The sequence below is a fragment of the Macrosteles quadrilineatus genome, unplaced genomic scaffold (assembly GCF_028750875.1).
Source record: "Macrosteles quadrilineatus isolate MER2022 unplaced genomic scaffold, UCM_ALF_1.0 Scaffold_16__1_contigs__length_3527350, whole genome shotgun sequence".
Classification (NCBI taxonomy): Eukaryota; Metazoa; Arthropoda; class Insecta; order Hemiptera; family Cicadellidae; genus Macrosteles; species Macrosteles quadrilineatus.
In genome coordinates, this window is record NW_026542609.1 from 1,807,173 (window position 1) to 1,826,303 (window position 19,131).

The following is a 19,131-nucleotide window of genomic DNA, read 5'->3' on the forward strand; positions in this document are numbered from 1 at the left end:
GGTATATAAATAGTACTGTTCAAAATAAACACAAAACCACTTTATTCTACGCTCGTCGCTCGTCCAACGTCAACGTGTCAAAACTAAACGAAAACACTCAAGCACTACACTAACAGCAGTCAGCTGTGCCGGTATTTATCTATTTTGTAACAGCTGTTGTATAATAGTAAAATAACAACAGAAAAAGCAAAGTTTTTGAGGTTGAGTTTTTGATGTTTTGTCTTGTCAAGTTGTATGGTTATCAACAATATTCTCTTATTTCCGATGACAACAACATAACCTTTGGTAGTCACCAGTCAGCCCTACGTGGCTACTAACTTGTTTATCCTTTCTGAGATTCAAGAAAACTGGTTCATCTTAAAGATTTAATTCAACCAATTTAAGTGTTCAGAACTATAAACAATGGAATACATATACTTTTTGCTCGTGTATTGTATAGCATTTATTGCGGTTTTGTTTGCAGCTGTAAGTATAATAAAACCAACACAACCTTATTCTTTTTATGGATTTTTATTAGCCTATAGCCTACCTGGGATGAATAAATAATAAAACCTAGTTTAAGTTAGGCCTAGTCCTATTGGCTACAAACGATGTTCCAAATAAAAAAACATGCATGATGCTTCAACATACTTCTCTAGAAATCATAGTTTTCATAGTCTCTCTCAAAAACACTCTCATAATGTTTTTTCCTCTACTCTATATTGAAAAAGTTCAGAAAACCTTAGAAATCCTTGCCATGGGTTTTTGCTCACGTTGATGCCATTTTGTAGGCTACATTAATGTACAGTGTACTGGAATAACGTTTTTAGCGATAGTGGTACAAACCCATATAGTGCTCTCCTAGTAATCTAAATGTCGCCGGTTCGATCTTGAGGAAAGTTTGTAGCTTTTTGAGGATTCGAAACTGGGCCCAGTTGTCCTTGATCATTAGACTTTTTAATAAATGGTTCTGACTAATGAAATAGCTGGTCATAGTAAGTAAGTAACAAAGCTACACAAGACATCACACTCCAGTCTACACTCATCCTTCACTCATATTTTGGTGGCGTCCTCATCTCAAATGATAACTTAGTCACCGATTTGAGTATTTATGTTGCAGCTCTGTGTAGTCCTAATGAAGACTACCACACCACACCCAGTTGTAAAGCGAACGGAAAAAGAAAAGTCATTCCTAAACACCAAAGAAGGTTTGAGGATATTATTCCCATCACTGGACGAGCCTTTTTCAGTCCTCTTATCTGTTATTGTTCCGGCATATGATGAGGAAAAAAGATGTAAGTGATTGTTAATTGAAACCAAGTCTTCCAATCTAAGAAAGTGTTTTTTAAGAGCCTAGGCCTACTGGTGTTTTGAATCATAACTGCATCAAACATACTTAGGCCTGACTAAGCCTATTTCATATTATTATCAAATTTCCACAAAATAAATTTTTATAACTTATGTCTTGGTTTTACTATATATTTGTTACAATATAACCTAGGAAATACTATTCCGGATATAGAATAATCCATAGGATCATCAAACATTCCGATTTGATAACAATTTAAAATGGTAAATTAAATACAGCTGATCAAAGTAACTATCATCATTTATTTATAGATAACACCAGTTAGGGTACCTATATAAGTTTGTTGGGTTGTTATTAAAAACACTTGTATGTTGGATTATCGTTTGAAACACACGTATGTTGATTGCTTATAGGCTGTAGTAGTACTCAAAATCATCCATGATGATGGCCTTTGCACATATTTTTCAGTACCACCGATGTTAGATGAATGTTTTGAGTTTCTTGAAACAAGAAAAAAGACCTTGCCAAGATTCACTTACGAGGTGATTGTTGTAAGTGATGGCAGTCGGGACAAGACAGTAGAAGTTGCGCAGGAGTACACTCGGAAGTATGGAGCAAACCAGTGTCGTGTCTTGAACCTCCAGACGAACCGGGGCAAAGGTGGAGCAGTAAGACTGGTATGTTACATCTGGCTTAATTTACGATATGCTATGTGTTTCTCAGCATTGAAGTGAATGTGACGAATTCATGTATGATGATGCTATATAGGCAATTTATAAATTATAAATTGTTTTGATCTTGCAGCTTACTGATAAATAATAGCCCATTTGGGTTTAGGCCTACTCTTCTATTGAAAAAAATGTAGATCTCAGGCCTACCTGCTATGTGGCAGTTCATTCAATTGCAGAAGCAACTAGTTTCAGCTCCTACATGGAGCCATCATCAGACGCAAGTGAGACCAGTGAGTCTGGACTAACTTTGCCGGGATCTAGTGTTGTCAGTTATGAACTGATCAGTAACCATAAATATATTGGGAACTTCTGTGTCTTGTTTTCAAATGTTTACTTTTGTGTGTTTTAAATTTGACGATGTTCAAGTGAAGATAACAAAAACGTCCTTGTACCACCTGATGATAGCTCCATGTACGAGCCAAAACTAGTTGCCTCTGCAATTGAATGAACTGCCTAATAGCAGGTATTTAAACTTTGTTTAGTATTACTTGGTAATCTAGAGGCTAACATCTACAATTTTTGTTCTAGATTGATTAGCTACTTATTAAGCTTAAAAAGTACCTATTAAGCTTAATAAGTAACATATTAAGCCTAAGTTAAAATGTGGTGTCACCCAAAATAGTTAAAATAACAAAATATCAGATTAATTAATATTTAGTTAGGGCTAGGTACTGTATTGTTCAGCTATACAATACAAGTTATTCCAGGGTATGCAGTCAGCCAGGGGTGCGATGCTTCTGTTTGCCGATGCTGACGGAGCTACGAAGTTCTCTGATCTCGTCAAACTGGAAGACAGCCTCAAAAGTCTTGTAAAAGGTAAAACCATAGATAAAACATACTCCCTTAGTAGATTTGTCATCCTAATGGAACAGCTGAAGCCAATTTTATTGTTATTTCTGTACGTCCAACTGTAGAGGTTGTGTTTTGTTTACAATTTGTTTCTTGTTATTTCAGTCATTTAAAACCTCATTTAACCAAATAAAACGATATAATCATAAACAATAATTGGTCTCCTAGTTATATAACCAAATAGTAAAGCACAAATCATGAAAATAACCCTAAAATGATAGTAACAAAATTTCGTCTACCCCAGCGATCAGTGTGGACGTACATGAACTAGACATAAAAAACTAGCTTCAAAATTTACAATGGGATGAGGCGTCTACTTGTGTTGCTTAGTCTATGGTAAAACCAACAATTTTCTTATGGTTTTATCAAACTACGTACCGTACCATTACCGCTGGATTACAACCAAATCATGCTAGGCCTACAGTATTTCAAATCACCCAATACGAAATGCATGTAATACCCATGATCAGATTTGTCTCATATATTTTTATTTGGTCATACCTAATGCCCTATACCAAATTTTATAAAATAAGGGGTGGAGGTGGGACTATAGTATTATTGAGCACAGAGTACAGCAGAACCTCTTAAATCCAAACTAATTGGGACCGGGGGTAGCTTGGACTATTGAATAGTTCAGATTACATAACTTGTTGTTGTTTTTTTATATAACAATAGCTCAAATGTGGCTAAAATGGATCATAATTGTTACAGGAAAAGTAAAAAATGATTTATAAAGTAAAATACAGTGTTGATTTTATACAGTAGTAAACATAGTAAATAAACAGTACTGTACATTACAATAGAAACAATTACGGTGCATATATCAATAAATACAGTATACAATAAAGAACTACTGTACTGTGTATAGATTACACCAATGAGACGTTCGGATTATGGGGGTTCGTATTAAAGAGGTTATACTGTAATGTGTTATCACTGTACCATTGTTGGGTTTAGGAGATTACCTGACGGAGGCTGAGAGGATATCCAACACACTGGCCGTGGTGTGCGGCTCACGAGCTCATCTCGAGAAAGACGCAATTGCCTCACGTTCGTTGATCCGCACCATTCTAATGCACGGGTATGTCATTCTTTTTTTTTGTAGCCTATGTACATTTTTTAACATCTTATTTGTACTACATTTTGTTGGGTAAAAATAATCAAATTAAATCTCTTCAATCATTATGGAATATATATCCGGAGGTAAAAGGTATAGCTAGTGTCTTGGATTGAAAATACAAATTAATTAATGTATAACTTTTACCATGGTTCTCTTTGTGTTTTTAAAAAGTGCAATCAGAAAATTAAAATGGAGCTATGAATTACAGTTGAAAATAGGAATTATTTCCACTCTAAACAAAATACATTGACCTAGAGTAAAACCCTCCCCTTGTAGCATAAAATTAGCTCAGGAAAACTGACTGATCGGAATATCTGACTCCACTTTTCAAATACGTAATGTGAATAGTTTATTGTTTTCAACATTCTATTTAATAAAACTTGTCAAGTAAATTTTATTCTAGAAGATCACTTCAGACACTTTAATTTGGTCAAATAGGGATTCGCTAATTCCTGATATTTTTGGGTCAGGGACTGGCCAACAGTAGGCCAGAGAGATCGGTTCGGCAAGAAATAATTTTTTAAGCTTGGGTCAGTTTATTTATATTAGAATTATGTTAGCGGCTGGACTTTTGAGCTGAGTTGAGCTTTCATTTTCGCAGAAAGCATCTGTGAAGATGGACGATTGAAAATGTTCAATTTCGTTGTGATCGCTTGTGATTTTCACAATTTTTCTATGAGTTGATCAGGATTTCCCACTTAACACATATCTTCGCGATTAAACCGTTACTGCTGAAGATGTGTCACTGTTCTGCAGGGAACATTCACTATTTACCAGCGAATAAGGGAGATACAATAATATTCAATATTGTCAATCAGTTTTGGCCAAAAGGTCAACATTTTTGGACAAAAGTGTTAATTTACAATGATTAAATCTTATTAATTATGTTTATAAATATTATTGTAATCTCATCCTGAAAAAAATGTAATGACCTTGTCACTTAGAAAATTTATAAACACTAAAACACAATTTTAGTTCATTAAAAAGTATGTAATTTTCTGAGGGTAACAAAGATTTACAAGTAGCTAAATATTGTATCTTGTTTTCTTTAACCAGTAAATTTGTAGGCCTATCTAATTATTTTAAATTGCCTTCTACGGCAAAATTTCACATTTCACCCCACCAATCACCGTGCTAAAACTAACATTGGCGACATACATAAACAGTGTATCTGATGTACGTACCTGAAGTAGTGACTTAAGGAACTACTTAGCTCATCCCAAGAGTTCCCTCGTGCCCAAACAGCCTTAAATCTGTTTTTCAGCAGTATGACAGAACATGATTTACAGGTTTCACCTGCTGGTGTGGACGCTGGCAGTTCGTAGTGTACATGATACACAGTGCGGGTTCAAGCTACTCACCAGAGAGGCAGCTAGAGTTCTGTTCTCGAACTTGCATGTGGAGCGATGGTAAGTACCATAACATGTCTTTCATCAGTACTCATACTATCTTGATGATCAGCTGTAGCATATTTTTTATTAATAATGAACATAGGTGAATGACCTGTTTACAGGGTTTGCTAGTCTGAAATTCAATTTTCTCATTGTAATATGATAGATATTGTAGGCTAATTAAAAAAACAAGTTGTCCTTTCTGTTTGACGTGGTTAAAAACATTGCCGGATTTAAGGTACTTGTGACCTAGGCCAAATTAATTGAGTGGCCCTCAACCCTGTGGTGGAATTTCCTCTGAAAGTGGTGAAAACATAAAAATCTCCCACAGTCTCATCATTGTCACCAGCGATCGTGGATGAAATTTTGAACATCTCCCGTGGGCCACAATCACGGGTAAATCATCATTGTCCACCACGATCGCGGAATAATCGTGAACATTTGCCACGTGCCGCAATCATCATCGACACCCGTGACCGCAATGAAATCATAAACATCCCTTTTGGCTGCAAACGCGGGGACATAATCATTGACTCTTGCGACTACGGCAATCGGGGATATCTCCCACAGGCCATAATTGCGGGAGCTAATCATCGTCACTCATGATCGCGGAGAAATCCCTAACATTTACCTTAAATCAAGGGAATATCGCCAAATCTGTGGAACCTGGTGGTTGACGATCTCCTGTCCGAGCTCAATGCACAGGGCATGTACGCTCAAGGATATGCTGACGATATTGTTGTACTAATAAGAGGAAAATTTATGAACACTTGCCTGGAACTCATGCAGAGGGCATTGTCCATAGTGGAGAGGTGGTGTAACCAGGAAGGTCTGAGGGTCAATCCAATGAAGACTGTAATGGTACCATTTACAAGGAAGAGAAATGTTGATATGGCTAGAGTACCAACTCTCTTCGGTAATCAGATCCAGGTTAAGAGGGAGTTCAAGTACCTAGGAATAAGGCTGGACGACAAGCTCACCTGGAACAGCCATTTGGCACATATAACGCAACGTTCTCAGACCACACTTATGATGATGAGGCGGGCTGTTGGGAAGACCTGGGGTCTAAGTCCACAAATGACTAACTGGCTATACACTAGGGTTGCAAGACCGATGATGGTGTATGGCTCGGTGGTCTGGTGGACCAAGGTAATGCAAACTACCGCTGTAAAGAGACTACAAAAGATCCAGCGAGTGGCATGCCTTAGCATCACAGGAGCCATGAGAGGCACTCCAACTGCAGCCCTGGAAGTAGTGCTAAACCTGCCACCTCTCGACATCAATGTGAAAGGAGAGGCAAGGATGGCAGCCTACAGAATGGCTTGTAGTGGCAACTGGAAGTATAATGCCTCCAGTGAGCACACAAGAATTGTAGACAAGGTGCAAACGAACTCCTTGGAAATGCTACCAGACAGGATGGTGAAGATCACAGATCTAGAAAAACCATACAATGTCAACATTGTTGACAGGGATGCCTGGGATAAGGGTGAACCTGAATTCATGAAAAGGGGGATCACCTGGTATACGGATGGCTCGAAAAAGCCAACGGGCACGGGGGCTGGAATATATGGAGTCAGACCCAAGGTGCAGTTCTGCGTAAGTTTGGAAAAAATGGCCACTGTATTCCAGGCAGAAGTGGTGGCCCTGTCTGAGTGTGCGAGAGTGTGTTTGAAGCGCGGTCTTATAGGCCACACTATATACATGAACTCAGACAGCAAAGCAGCACTAATGGCACTTGACAGTTTCGACTTTACCTCCAAGGCTGTATGGGACTGTCATCAAGCCATGAAAGCCCTGGGAAAGACCAACAGGATCATCCTTAGTTGGGTTCCAGGGCACAAAGGTATTGCTGGCAATGAGGGAGCTGACAAGTGGGCAAACAAAGGAGCTGAAAGCCCGCTCATGGGTCCAGAGCCGACGTGTGGTATTGCTTACAACACAGCACGGAGAGCTGTTCGCCAGTGGATGGGCATAGAACATCAAAGGAACTGGGAAAGAACAGAAGGAAATGTACAGTCAAAGAGAATGCTGAAGGCACCTACAGGTGCGATAGCGGCAGAAGCCCTTGGGCTGAGTAGGAAGACCCTGCGGAAGGTGGTTGGCTTTATTAGCGGCCATTGGGTATTCCGTGGACATTTACACAAGATGGGAATTCAAGTTGAAAGCCTCTTATGTAGGTAATGTGGAGAGGAGGAGGAGACAGCATTCCACGTGATATTTATGTGCCCAGCCCTACAAGGTCTGCGCATGAGATCCCTTGGCCTATCGACTGGAGATCAAAGGGAAGAACGGGTCACCATTGTCAAAAGGATCTCACGGTTCACAAAGGACCTGGGATTTGACAAAGAATGAGGACCTGTGAATGAGGGTGCACAATAAGCTGTTCTAGCTGCGATGCAATCCCATGGTTACTTGAAGCCTGGCCCTCTATTAAAAAAAAAAAAAAAAAAAAAGGGAATATCGTCACTGACACCCACCACTGCGGCAAAATCATGAACATCTCCCACGGGCCACAATCATGGGGCATCATTATCGAAACCCGCGGGCGCGGAAAAATCATGAACATGTTCCTTCGGCCGAAACTACGGGGTTGCAGCAAATTGATGGTAAAAAATTCAAATGTACTGAAAAAAATATTTTTGTCAATCCTCTGCAGCCCCCTTTTTTTGCGGCCTTAGGCAACGGCCTAATCGACCTAGTGGTAAATCCGGCATTGGTTAAAAAATGTTGGCGTATTCAACAGAAATGAGTAATTCCTCAGTGCACTCTGCCAATGCTCAAAATTTATTTACCTTCATTTTGATTTTAAAACTTGTCACAACTTTATAATGGAATTGAAATTACTAGTTCTCTCAAAAGTTGCTATCATACTAAATAAAAAAAACTGAGTATTCAATATTTGTTTATTTCTAAAAGTAAATTTAAGTTAAAGAAGAAAAGAAAAGGGTTTAGTAATGTTTTTTTTTTAACACTAGTACAACTTTGGGGTGATATTTTTCTGGAACCTTCAAGATATAGAACCAGATATTAGTGTAGATGTTATGCATGACTGATGCTACTGTCACTACGACTATTTTAAAAAGATTCTAAATTTCTCATAAAAGACCCTTTCCAAGTTCTTCGTTAACCTGTAGACAAATTCCAGATGTGCTTTTGGATGGCTTGAGTGAGTTGTACCATGGATAAAACATACTCCCTTAGTAGATTTCTCATCCTTATGGAACAGCTGAAGACAATTTTATTGTTAGTTCTGTACGCAGAAGTTGTGTTTTGTTAACAATTATTATTGTTTCTTGCTATTTCAGTCATTTGAAACCTCGTTTAGCCAAATAATAGGATCTAATCATAAACAATAACTTGTCCCCTAATTATATAACCAAACAGTTAAGCACAAATCAAGAAATTAACCCTAAAATAATTTAAACAAAATTTTGTTGACACTAGCGCCCAGTGTCACCGTTCATGAACTAGACACAAAAAACAAGCTTCAAAATTTACAATGGGATGAGAAGTCTGCTTGTGTTGGTTAGTCTATGGACAAATTAACTTATTTAAATAATTTATTTTTGTAAAAAAATACAACCGACTTCAAACGCTCTAAAAAGAATGAAATAATTTCAATAAAATACACTTTTGTATTAGGCAAGCTCACGTATTTTAAGTCGGCGCAGCTCTATGATGATTTTTGATACAAAATTGAAAGAGGGTGTCCATATTTGCAGGTGGCTATCTATAACTAAAGGTGTTAATCTGCATGTCTTTTTCATAGTTATGCGTTAAGTGTTATTTTATTACCGTAATCAGAGATTGGCATTATAGTGGTATTAACGAGTATCTTTAAAAAGCGTATAACGCATTTAAATGTTTCTTAATTGGAAAAGTAACGTTTTAATACTAAACTAGCTTCTTTTCCCTATCATAATAATATCAAACTAAATTATTTTCCTATTCATATAGAACATTTGTGTGTGTTATTTTCATAATACATTTATTGTGAAGTGGGCCTAAACATAAAATACAAGAAGATATTTCCTTTAATATATAAACAAAACAGTTCAGTATGTTTTTTTTATATATTTATGTTATCCAGCTACAATTTATTAATTTTCAAAATACACACACAATATTTAGTTTCAATCATATTTGCAGTTTGAGCCGCGCCGACTTGAAATACGTGAGCTTGCCTAATACAAAAGTGTATTTTATTGAAATAATTTCATTCTTTTTAGAGCGTTTGAAGTCGGTTGTATTTTTTTACAAAAATAAATTATTTAATGATTTTTAGTGACTGTATAATTTTTTATATATTAATTACTTGAGGATTTTTGATAAGCAAAACTGTTTGACACAATCAAAAGTTCCAACAGAACAATCATTATTTTAAAACTGCTTGAGTCACCTGTTCAAGTTACATAATCAATGGGTATGAAAATAAACATTTTTAGATATTCCTTAAGAAGGAAAGAGTTGTCCATTACATTAGGCCTAATGAAAAACTAATTGTCTTTTCTAGATATATTTACATGTCAGACATCATCGTTTCCTGCAATCGGTGTACTTCTACATTATAAAAAGAAATGCAGTAACGTCTCAAGCCTTTTGGAATGAAAGTTATTCCTCAGCTACCAGCACTAAAAAATCTCTCAAAAGGGGAAAATTGGTTGTTAACACGTATAGTACCTTTGGAAAATATTATATAAAAGATTGGTTCAGCTTAAAGTGGTGTAAGTCATGTAGGGGGTTTTGTTTGCTCAAGATATAGCCTAGTCGAAATTGCAAATCATCTTCCTCTAGGACTTTCCGAAGCAGGCATAATAGTATTGATATAATATAGTAACTGGGTAGAGAATATTAATAAACATTCCACATCTGCAAATGAAATATGTATATGAAAGATTGGTCCAGCTAAAAGTGGTGCAAGGAATAATTGCGTTTAATTTATATTTAGACCTGTTTTACGAATGCTTTGGTTTTCACAATACACATTTATTTTTCAATATCATACAGCTATTCACTGAAACATGTATGTTTTTGTAAGTCAGAATATTCAATACTAATAACAGAATTACTGTATACAAAAATCAGGTCAAATGTTAAAATACATTTTTTATAGTAACCAAAACAAAATGCATTTTTCTCAATGTAATTCAAAGGCTCCATGGCAAGAAATAGTTTATTGATCAGTATGAAGCAACTGTTTTATGAAGAATTATTGTCTGTAGCTTCATTTAAATGGTTTCAACTAACAGCTGTAGGAATGTTATTATTATTTATTGCCTTCTCTGCACAAATGTAAACAATCTGCACAAATGTAAACAAAACAAATGTTGAATATTTAAGGTTTTCAGAATATTTCACCGAAACAAATATTATACTTAAACATAATATATAAGGTACCAAATAGAAATTCTCCTGGTTATTTTGGTGGTGGAACCACACTGATCGGTAAAAGAATCACAGAGAAATTGGTGAACATACATAGAAAAAAAAAACATCGCCACAAACAAATTGAGAACCTCCTCCTTTGTTGGTAGTGGGGAAGTCGGTTAATAATAGTAACCACAAATACTAGTGACTGTGTGTAATTTTGTATTGGGAAATTTTATTTATAAGTTTAATATTTTTCTATCTAATGATTAATTGTTAGCACAGCAGTTTAATTTGAGCTATTCCAGACAGCTGATTTATAAAAAAAAACTTATAGGGCATTTGATGTTGAACTTCTCTACTTGGCAGAAGAACTGAGTATACCTGTCAGCGAAGTTTGTGTCAACTGGACAGAAATTGATGGTATGTTTTAGCATTGAATATACACAGATAGTATACTATCTTCTTTGTAGTCAATAGTTTTAGTAATATGCAAGTTGCATTTTTCATCAGTTAAGTTTTTTTTTTTAGTTTGCGGGTTTTCAAAAATTAGAATTTTACTATAAATAACTGATGGTAAACATATACAATATAATCCTTTATGTTAAATATTTTAATAATGTAACATTTAAATGTAGTAACTCAATTTTTCTTTATTTAATCACAATTCTATTATGTAACTAAATTATCATATAAACAATAATAAATAAGAACAGATGTTTATGAACCACTTATAGCCAGTAGTTTTGGAATGTACATATCAATCCTCCCCCTTGAATTTGGTCGGTAACATGTGATTGACATGCCGTCTCCATGTAGATCCATCATCCATTTTCAGAACATAAATTAATTTACCTTCCTTGCTTTTAACATAACCAAACATCCACTTGTTTTTACTATGTCTAAAGTCGTATGCTTGAACTCTCTCCCCTTTTTTAAACCCCCTCACTACCTTTGCACATTTGAAGTCATTGTTCGAAGATGTGTTGCTTGTTGTCATTAAATCTAATCTTGTTCTCACATTTCTTTGAAACATTAGAAAATAAGAGTTTGACCCAGTAGAGTTTCTTGCTTGTCTCAATTGCATTAAGAATCGTTGTAACTTTATGTCCATATCCCCTCCTTCATCTTTCATTGCCAGTAGACCCTTCTTTATGGTTTGGACAAACCTCTCTGCTTGGCCGTTGGACGAAGGATGGAATGGAGCGCTGGTTTTGTGTAACACATCATAGTTTTTCAAAAATGTTTCAAAAGTATGTCCACAAAATTGTCTGCCATTATCAGAAACTAAAGTAAATGGAATTCCGAACGTTGAAAACAATTGTCTTAATTTCTTGACACACCAATCAGAAGAAGTAGTTTTTGTTTGAAACACCTCAACCCATTTTGTGTAAGCATCAACCACAATAAAAAAATAATTATTTCCGAAACAAGGCCCAGCAAAATCAATATGTATTCTTTGCCACGGACCATCAGGGGTTTGCCATGGGTGAGGAGTCGTTTGAGGTGGTTTATTTTGTTTTAGACAACATTGTCTACATGTCTTAGCCAGATGTTCAATATCATGATCGATGCCTTGCCAATAGCAGTAGCTTCTTGCTAAAGCCTTCATTTTAACTATTCCCAAGTGTCCAAAATGTAGTTCTGTAAGTACTTTTGATTTTAAATTTTGTGGAACAACAACTCTGTTACCTTTGAATAAGCATCCATCTTGTAATGTAAACTCATAATCATTGTATCCAAGACTCTCAAGACTTTTTCCTTCTACCAAATATCGAATGATAGTTTTAAGGTGTTCTTCTTTCTGTGATTCATCTGCAATCTGTCTTTTTGTTACTGGTAGTGTTTCCAACTGGTTGATTTGAAAAACAGAATAATCATCCATTGAGTTTGGTAGTGTCTTTTCATCTGGAAATCTTGACAAAAAATCTGCGTTTCCGTGTTTTTCTGTTCCTCTAAATTCCACTTTATAGTCAAACCCTGAAAGGAAATGGGCGTAGTTGAAGATTCTAGTCGCTGCCATAGTAGGTAGTGTCTTTTGAGGATCGAATATGGACACAAGAGGCTTATGATCAGTTATCAATACAAACTTGCGTCCATAAATGTATGGGAAGAATTTCTTCAGGCCGAAATAAATAGCTGCTGCTTCTTTATCAATCTGGCTGTATTTTACTTCACTTTTTGTTAGAGTGCGTGAAGCAAATGCAATCGGTTTTTCTGTACCATTTTCTAGTCTGTGAGAAAGTACTGCTCCGAGTCCAACAGGTGATGCATCCGTTGCGAGGGTAACCGTCAGGTTGGGGTCAAAATGAGTCAAAATTTGTTCACTTGTTATTTCCTCTTTGACTTTTTGAAAACTATTTTCACAATCAGAGCTCCAGTTGAACTTAACATTTTTCGTAAGTAACCTTGTCAAAGGATATATTTTTGTTGAGTAATTTTGTATGAACTTGCTGTAGTAAGTGGCCAAGCCTAAAAACGTTTTTAATTCACTTACATTCGTAGGCCTTCTAGCATTTTGAATTGCTATAGTTTTCTCAGGACTTTTGTGTAGGCCTTTTTCATCAATAATGTGTCCGAGGTATTTGATACTTTTTTCAAAAAACTTACATTTGTCTCTATTTAAATGTAAGTTGTGCTTCTGCAGAACATTGAGAACTTTTTCTAATCTCTGTAGAGTTTCCTCGTAAGTTGATCCCTGTACTAAAATATCGTCAAAAAAACATTGCACTCCATCCATACCTTGTAGTAAAGAATCCATGAATTTTTGCCACAGGGAAGGAGCAACCTTGACCCCAAACATCAGTCTATTTACTTTGAACAACCCCTTATGAGTACTTAGAGTTTGCATTTTGCTACTGTCTTCGTCCATTTGCATATGTAAATAAGCATTGCTTATATCAAGAGAACAAAAGTATTTACCTCCACTCATTGTAGAAAAAATATCTTCAATCCTCGGAATCGGGTACTTCTCATCTTCCACCACTTTGTTCAGAGTAACCTTGAAATCAGCGCAGATACGAATGTCACCATTGGGTTTTATGACAGGCACAATAGGTGTTCCCCATTCTGAGTTATCCACCTTGGTGATAATCTTTTGGGTTTCCAGACGGTTGAGTTCATTTTCAACTTTTGTTTTGATTGCATATGGAACCTGTCTGGCTTTTATGTATATAGGGCTTGAGTTGTCCTTCAAGTTTAATTTTGCTTTAAAGTTTGGAATACATCCTATGTTTTTGTCAAACAAATCTTCATATTTCGCAAGTATTGAATCCAGCTCCGGTTTCCTTGTTTCCTTCATGTTTATAGATTTTATTTCTCCCCAGTCCAGTTTTATTTCTCTCATCCATTCTCGTCCGAAAATCTTGTCGACATTTTGATTAATGACAAACATTTTTCCCATGAAACACTGTCCCTTATAATCGCATTGTACATACGTTACTCCCTTAGGTTTTATGATCTCCCCTGTGTATGTGCGCAGCTCTACACCAGTCTTGTAAAGTCTTTTGGAGGGAAATAATCTTTTGTAATCTTCATAAGAAATTGATGTAAGTGATGCTCCAGTATCCAACTCAAAAGTTACAATTTTACCTTCCACTTTTATATCAATGCGAAATTTGTCATCCTTCTTTTTGTTAGACAGTAAATTTATTTCATGAATGTTTTCTTCAGAAATGTCATTATTTTCAGTGTAATGAACTTGTCTTTTACTGATTTTAGATTTACTAAGGCATACTCTTGAAATATGTCCGATCTTTCCACAGGTGTTACAGGTTTCATCAATCATTGGACAAACATTCGCTCTATGGTTTACATTTCCACATCGGTAGCATTTCCCTTTCAGCGACTCAAAATCTGTTACACGAAATTTACTATTTGTATAAGATCCTTGGATGTTTAATTTCGGTCTGGATCCGTGAATTTGTCGATTAGACTTTACTTGATTTATGTCTAAGTTTCCACTCTTAGGACATATCATAGTACTTTCTTGTTTTGAAAGTTCCATCGTAGTAGCTGTATTAAGGATTTCTACGAATTGTTTGTGGTCACATTTTTGTAGCAGCTGAGTTTTTATGTCCTTGTCATTAAGTCCACGTATGAGTTGTAGTCGTAATAGCATGTCTAATACAGACTTTCCACAAGCTTCGCAATTAAATTTGCAGTTTGTTGATAGCTTTTTTAGTTCTGTAGCAAAGTTTGAAATTGATTCTCCATCTTCTTGTATTCGACTTATAAATGTGTGTTGTAAAGCCAAAATACTTTTCTTAGGATCGAGGAAGTTGTCAAGTAAGGTTACAAGCTCTTCATATTCTTTATTCATAGGATTGTCTGGTGTACATAGGTCGTATAGTTTTTGATGTAGAAGGGGTGTCAATGCATGTAAAAGTGTAAAAGTCTTCAATTTAGAATCATTGATACCTTTCAAAGTCATAAAGACCTCCAGTCTTCTGGCAAAATTTGAAAAGTTTTCTCTTTCATCATAAGGAGTAAAGCTCAAATTTGAAGTAGGAAGGACTGAAATCGGTGTATCAGTATGTAGATTTGCATTGAAACAATGACTTTGATTAGTAGTAGAGTTATGCTGTGTACTAGGCGTATGAATCATTTGGGCATCCATTAATCTGGTTTTCGTATCAATCATCATGTATTCAATACTTTCTCTGTAAGTCAACTCTTGTTCTAAATTTTCTTCTTCTGTGTAGAAGTCGATCTTGTCTTGAATTAAGTCATACTTTGATTTAATCTCAGCTAACAAGTCAAGTCTAGTTTTGATGTCATTGATGGAAAATGTTCCTATATCCACATACTTCTTTACATTTCCAAGCTGGAACTTGACTGTTCTTCGCAATAATTTCAATTTCTTAACTTTATTTACATCTTCTGCTATATTTTCTATTTCTTCCATTATTCTCGTCGCCATTTGTTAGATATTTTAATAATGTAACATTTAAATGTAGTAACTCAATTTTTCTTTATTTAATCACAATTCTATTATGTAACTAAATTATCATATAAACAATAATAAATAAGAACAGATGTTTATGAACCACTTATAGCCAGTAGTTTTGGAATGTACATATCACTTTAAATAGCAATTAATATTAATAATTTATTCCTAAACATCCATTATAACTATCTATAATGTTTTATCACGTCTTGTATGGTTGCCAGTAGAAAAGCAGTATTAGCTTTGAGCCATAAATTTAGGTTAGTGAGCATTTATCATTAGGCCATCCTGACTATGATCAAATTTGTAACCTCTTCTGCGATGGCAAAGACATCATCATCGTCTCTCACAATCGTGAAGTTTTCAACATTGTCCCCCATGATCGCAGAAAATTTGAGCGCATCTCTAGCTATTGGGAGAACATTATCATCGTCTTTAAAAATCTCTGCAAAATTAAGAGCATTTCTTGCAATCGCTAAGGCATCATCAACTCCCGCGATTATAGCAAAATGAATCAATAAATCAAAACCAACATTTTCCATCAATTTTCAGGTTTGGTTTTTACTAAAAACTGGTAAAACTAACCATATTTACCAGATGTAGCTAAATCCTACGGGTTTGTGAAAATGCATTGTTTGCAAATTCAAATTCAATTTATTCATCATAAACATTCACTATACAGTGGCTGAGGATCAGGAATGAATATGTTACATTTCAATATAAATCATGCATTAACAAAATGAAAATGAATAAATGAATTAAAATATATATATATATATATATATATATATATATATAGAACTAGGAATGCCTGACGACTGCTGCCTGTCTACAGCCTAAGAAAATTTTAACCATCCGTTTCATTTCCAGGGTCCAAAATAGTTCCTGTCTGGAGTTGGCTGCAGATGGGACAAGATTTGTTCCTCATCTGGCTCAGATATACGATCGGAGCGTGGAAAATCCACAGGCACAAATGATCATCAGTCGGTGGCGAGATCTCAGCTGTGATCCACAAACTGCGTAGCTAGTGATGGCGATATTGACTATTCGTCTCCACTTGGGGTAAAAATGATTACGGAAGGGTGACAAAGTTTCAATAAAATAGTATGTTAAAAAAAGACAGGTCATGACATCGGAATAAGTCAGGCTTTAAAATCGAACCGGTTCTTCCAAAGAAATTTTGCAGAAAGCAGGCAAAACTGTAGTGGGTTTAGATGTATACTTAATCTACTGAGTTATCAATGGTTTATTTAAATGATAATCATTCAACTTAGAGGGTATCATTAAAATTCTAGAACTTAGTTTCAATTTAAAATTATAAGCAATGATTGAGTAAAAATATATTTGCATGGCAATTGTTCCCAATTGTTTAAGACAAGTTCTGGTAGAATTGGACATAATGAGGTTAATATTTACTTTCATTATGTCAAATTATTTGTACTATTCTTCTTTCCCAAAAATTGCTTCAGTCTATATTTAGAAAATTACATAAGATAACACATTTTGTACGAATATGTTTTAATAGACTTTTATTAGTTAATTTAGGGTAGAATCAAATGAACATTGAATATGCTTTAAAATTTGGGTATGGTTGCTTGGTTTACATAACATTTTGCAGGGTTTTTTAAAAATTTAATTTGATTTTGAGTTAAATAAAAATATAAATTAAATTTGTAGGCTAAGAACTTCTCTAACATTAATGTAATAGAGCTTTTACTGTAATCTTAAAGAATTAATCTTATTGGTTTTTTTTTCTAAAATAACTTATCCCATTATTTTATGTTGTATGAACCATGCTTTATTTTGTAGTTTTTATGAACGTTTCTCCTTTGAAAGTTCCATGTTTATTTATTTAGTGGCCAAAATGGGTAGTTTTCTCTTATCATGGCGCAAAAATCAATGAATCATATTAGGTTGATTCTGCTTAAAGATAAATAAGCATCAAGTGCTTTGATTGATTATGGAACTTTAAACAAAATTGATCAACCGATTGAAGTGAAAGGAAAATGTATTTCAGTTTAAAACTAAGAGTAACCTTATCTTCAACATTTTTTTATGTTCTTACTTTGTTGATCAAATTTGGACTTAGATTCTGCTTTTAGAGGGATAAGATTTGTTGTCTTATTTATCTTGTTCATTTTGTTATTTTTAACTTGGTATCAGTATAACTTTAGCCAAAGAGAAGTAAGATACAAAGGATACATGCATATGGGAGAGCCAATATATTTTGGGGCTGAAATGTACTTGTAACTAGCTAGGAGGAGCCCAAAAGGTGATAGCGATATAGCATTGTTGTACAGCAGTTGTAGCGCGCAGGGTCTTACACCCCCAAGGGGGGTTTATTACGTGAAGGGGAGGGGGGGAAAGGAGAGTGGGAGGGGTCGAATAGAAATCTCTCTAGACACCAGTGACTGGTGATAGGTACCACTTAAGTGTACTATTGAATGTATCCTCTGTTTCTTACTTCTCTGTGCTCATCAAACAAATACAAAAAGTGTGATTAGATACCAGGTTTTTTAAAATAAAAAAGTTCATTCATATCTTAGATAATTAAAATCGTTAGACTAAAGGGTATAGAATGAAAACTTACTATTTAATGGTAATTAATTTTATTTCACCCTGAAGTAGGACAATTATTATTGTTGCTGTACAAATAATAAAAAAAAAAACTAGTGCAACCAAGATGAATAATTAATTGTGTTAGGATAAATTACAAGAACAAATTGTCAATTGAACCTCAGTATTCAATGAAGAAATTTGTACAGCTTTTTTAGCTTTAATGTCTTATTTAACAAAATAATATATTTTATCTTAGATTAAAAGTGATTTAAAACATAGATTTCACAAGATGCATTCCAATTTGTTTACAAGGCTATAAAGAAAGTAGATTATTTTTTGCATAAATGTTTCTACAGCCACAAAGACTGAATTTTTAAAATTTAATTAGCATCTGCTTTCTGGTTTGCCCCTTTATTGTACTTGATAGTTAATTTTAATTATATTTTGTCATTCAAAATGAGTTTAATTGTTTGAAGGTTAGTTATACTATGTATTTATGGTTTTCTTACTGATATCAATTACATTTTGTTTCAAGGATTGGTTATTTTACTTTTTACCCTCCAGGATGTTTTATTGACGGTTAAAACCTGAAATCATCGGTTAAACTTGTCAAATGTTCATTCAACTAATCTTTAAATAATATAAATATTCTTAGGCTAAAGTTTAATTTTTTATCAAGGTCATTGTTTATAGTTATTGTTTGTATGTTAGTCCAGTTTCAGAAAACTGACCCATAATTTTCCCATTAGCTTTTTAGCATTGGGTGAGAGTAACTATGATATTACATTGGGAAAATCACAAAAATTGCAGTATCTTTTGAAGTATAATTTTTTACAGCCTCACTTCCGGTACGGCCATCTGTGTCTGCCATTTGTCGT

The 19,131-nt window shown here is 34.9% G+C and overlaps 1 protein-coding gene across 1 annotated transcript; it reads left to right on the plus strand.

Annotated features, from left to right (window-relative positions):
- The first annotated feature begins 210 nt into the window (after positions 1–210).
- LOC129005119 (dolichyl-phosphate beta-glucosyltransferase-like) lies at positions 211–18,032 on the plus strand. Its single transcript, XM_054433930.1, has 8 exons — positions 211–465; positions 1,100–1,274; positions 1,757–1,965; positions 2,727–2,835; positions 3,826–3,949; positions 5,278–5,397; positions 11,084–11,169; positions 16,565–18,032. The coding sequence occupies exons 1-8, from the start codon at positions 403–405 to the stop codon at positions 16,669–16,671; spliced, it is 993 nt and encodes a 330-aa protein (XP_054289905.1). The 5' UTR covers positions 211–402; the 3' UTR covers positions 16,672–18,032.
- The last annotated feature ends 1,099 nt before the right edge of the window (positions 18,033–19,131 follow it).

Coding starts and splice junctions, on each gene's coding strand:
- LOC129005119 (XM_054433930.1), top strand. CDS start 403: ATGGAATACATATACTTTTTGCTCGTGTATTGTATAGCATTTATTGCG. Junction 2,836..3,825: donor CCTCAAAAGTCTTGTAAAAG/GTAAAACCATAG, acceptor TGTTGGGTTTAG/GAGATTACCTGACGGAGGCT. Junction 11,170..16,564: donor CAACTGGACAGAAATTGATG/GTATGTTTTAGC, acceptor TTTCATTTCCAG/GGTCCAAAATAGTTCCTGTC.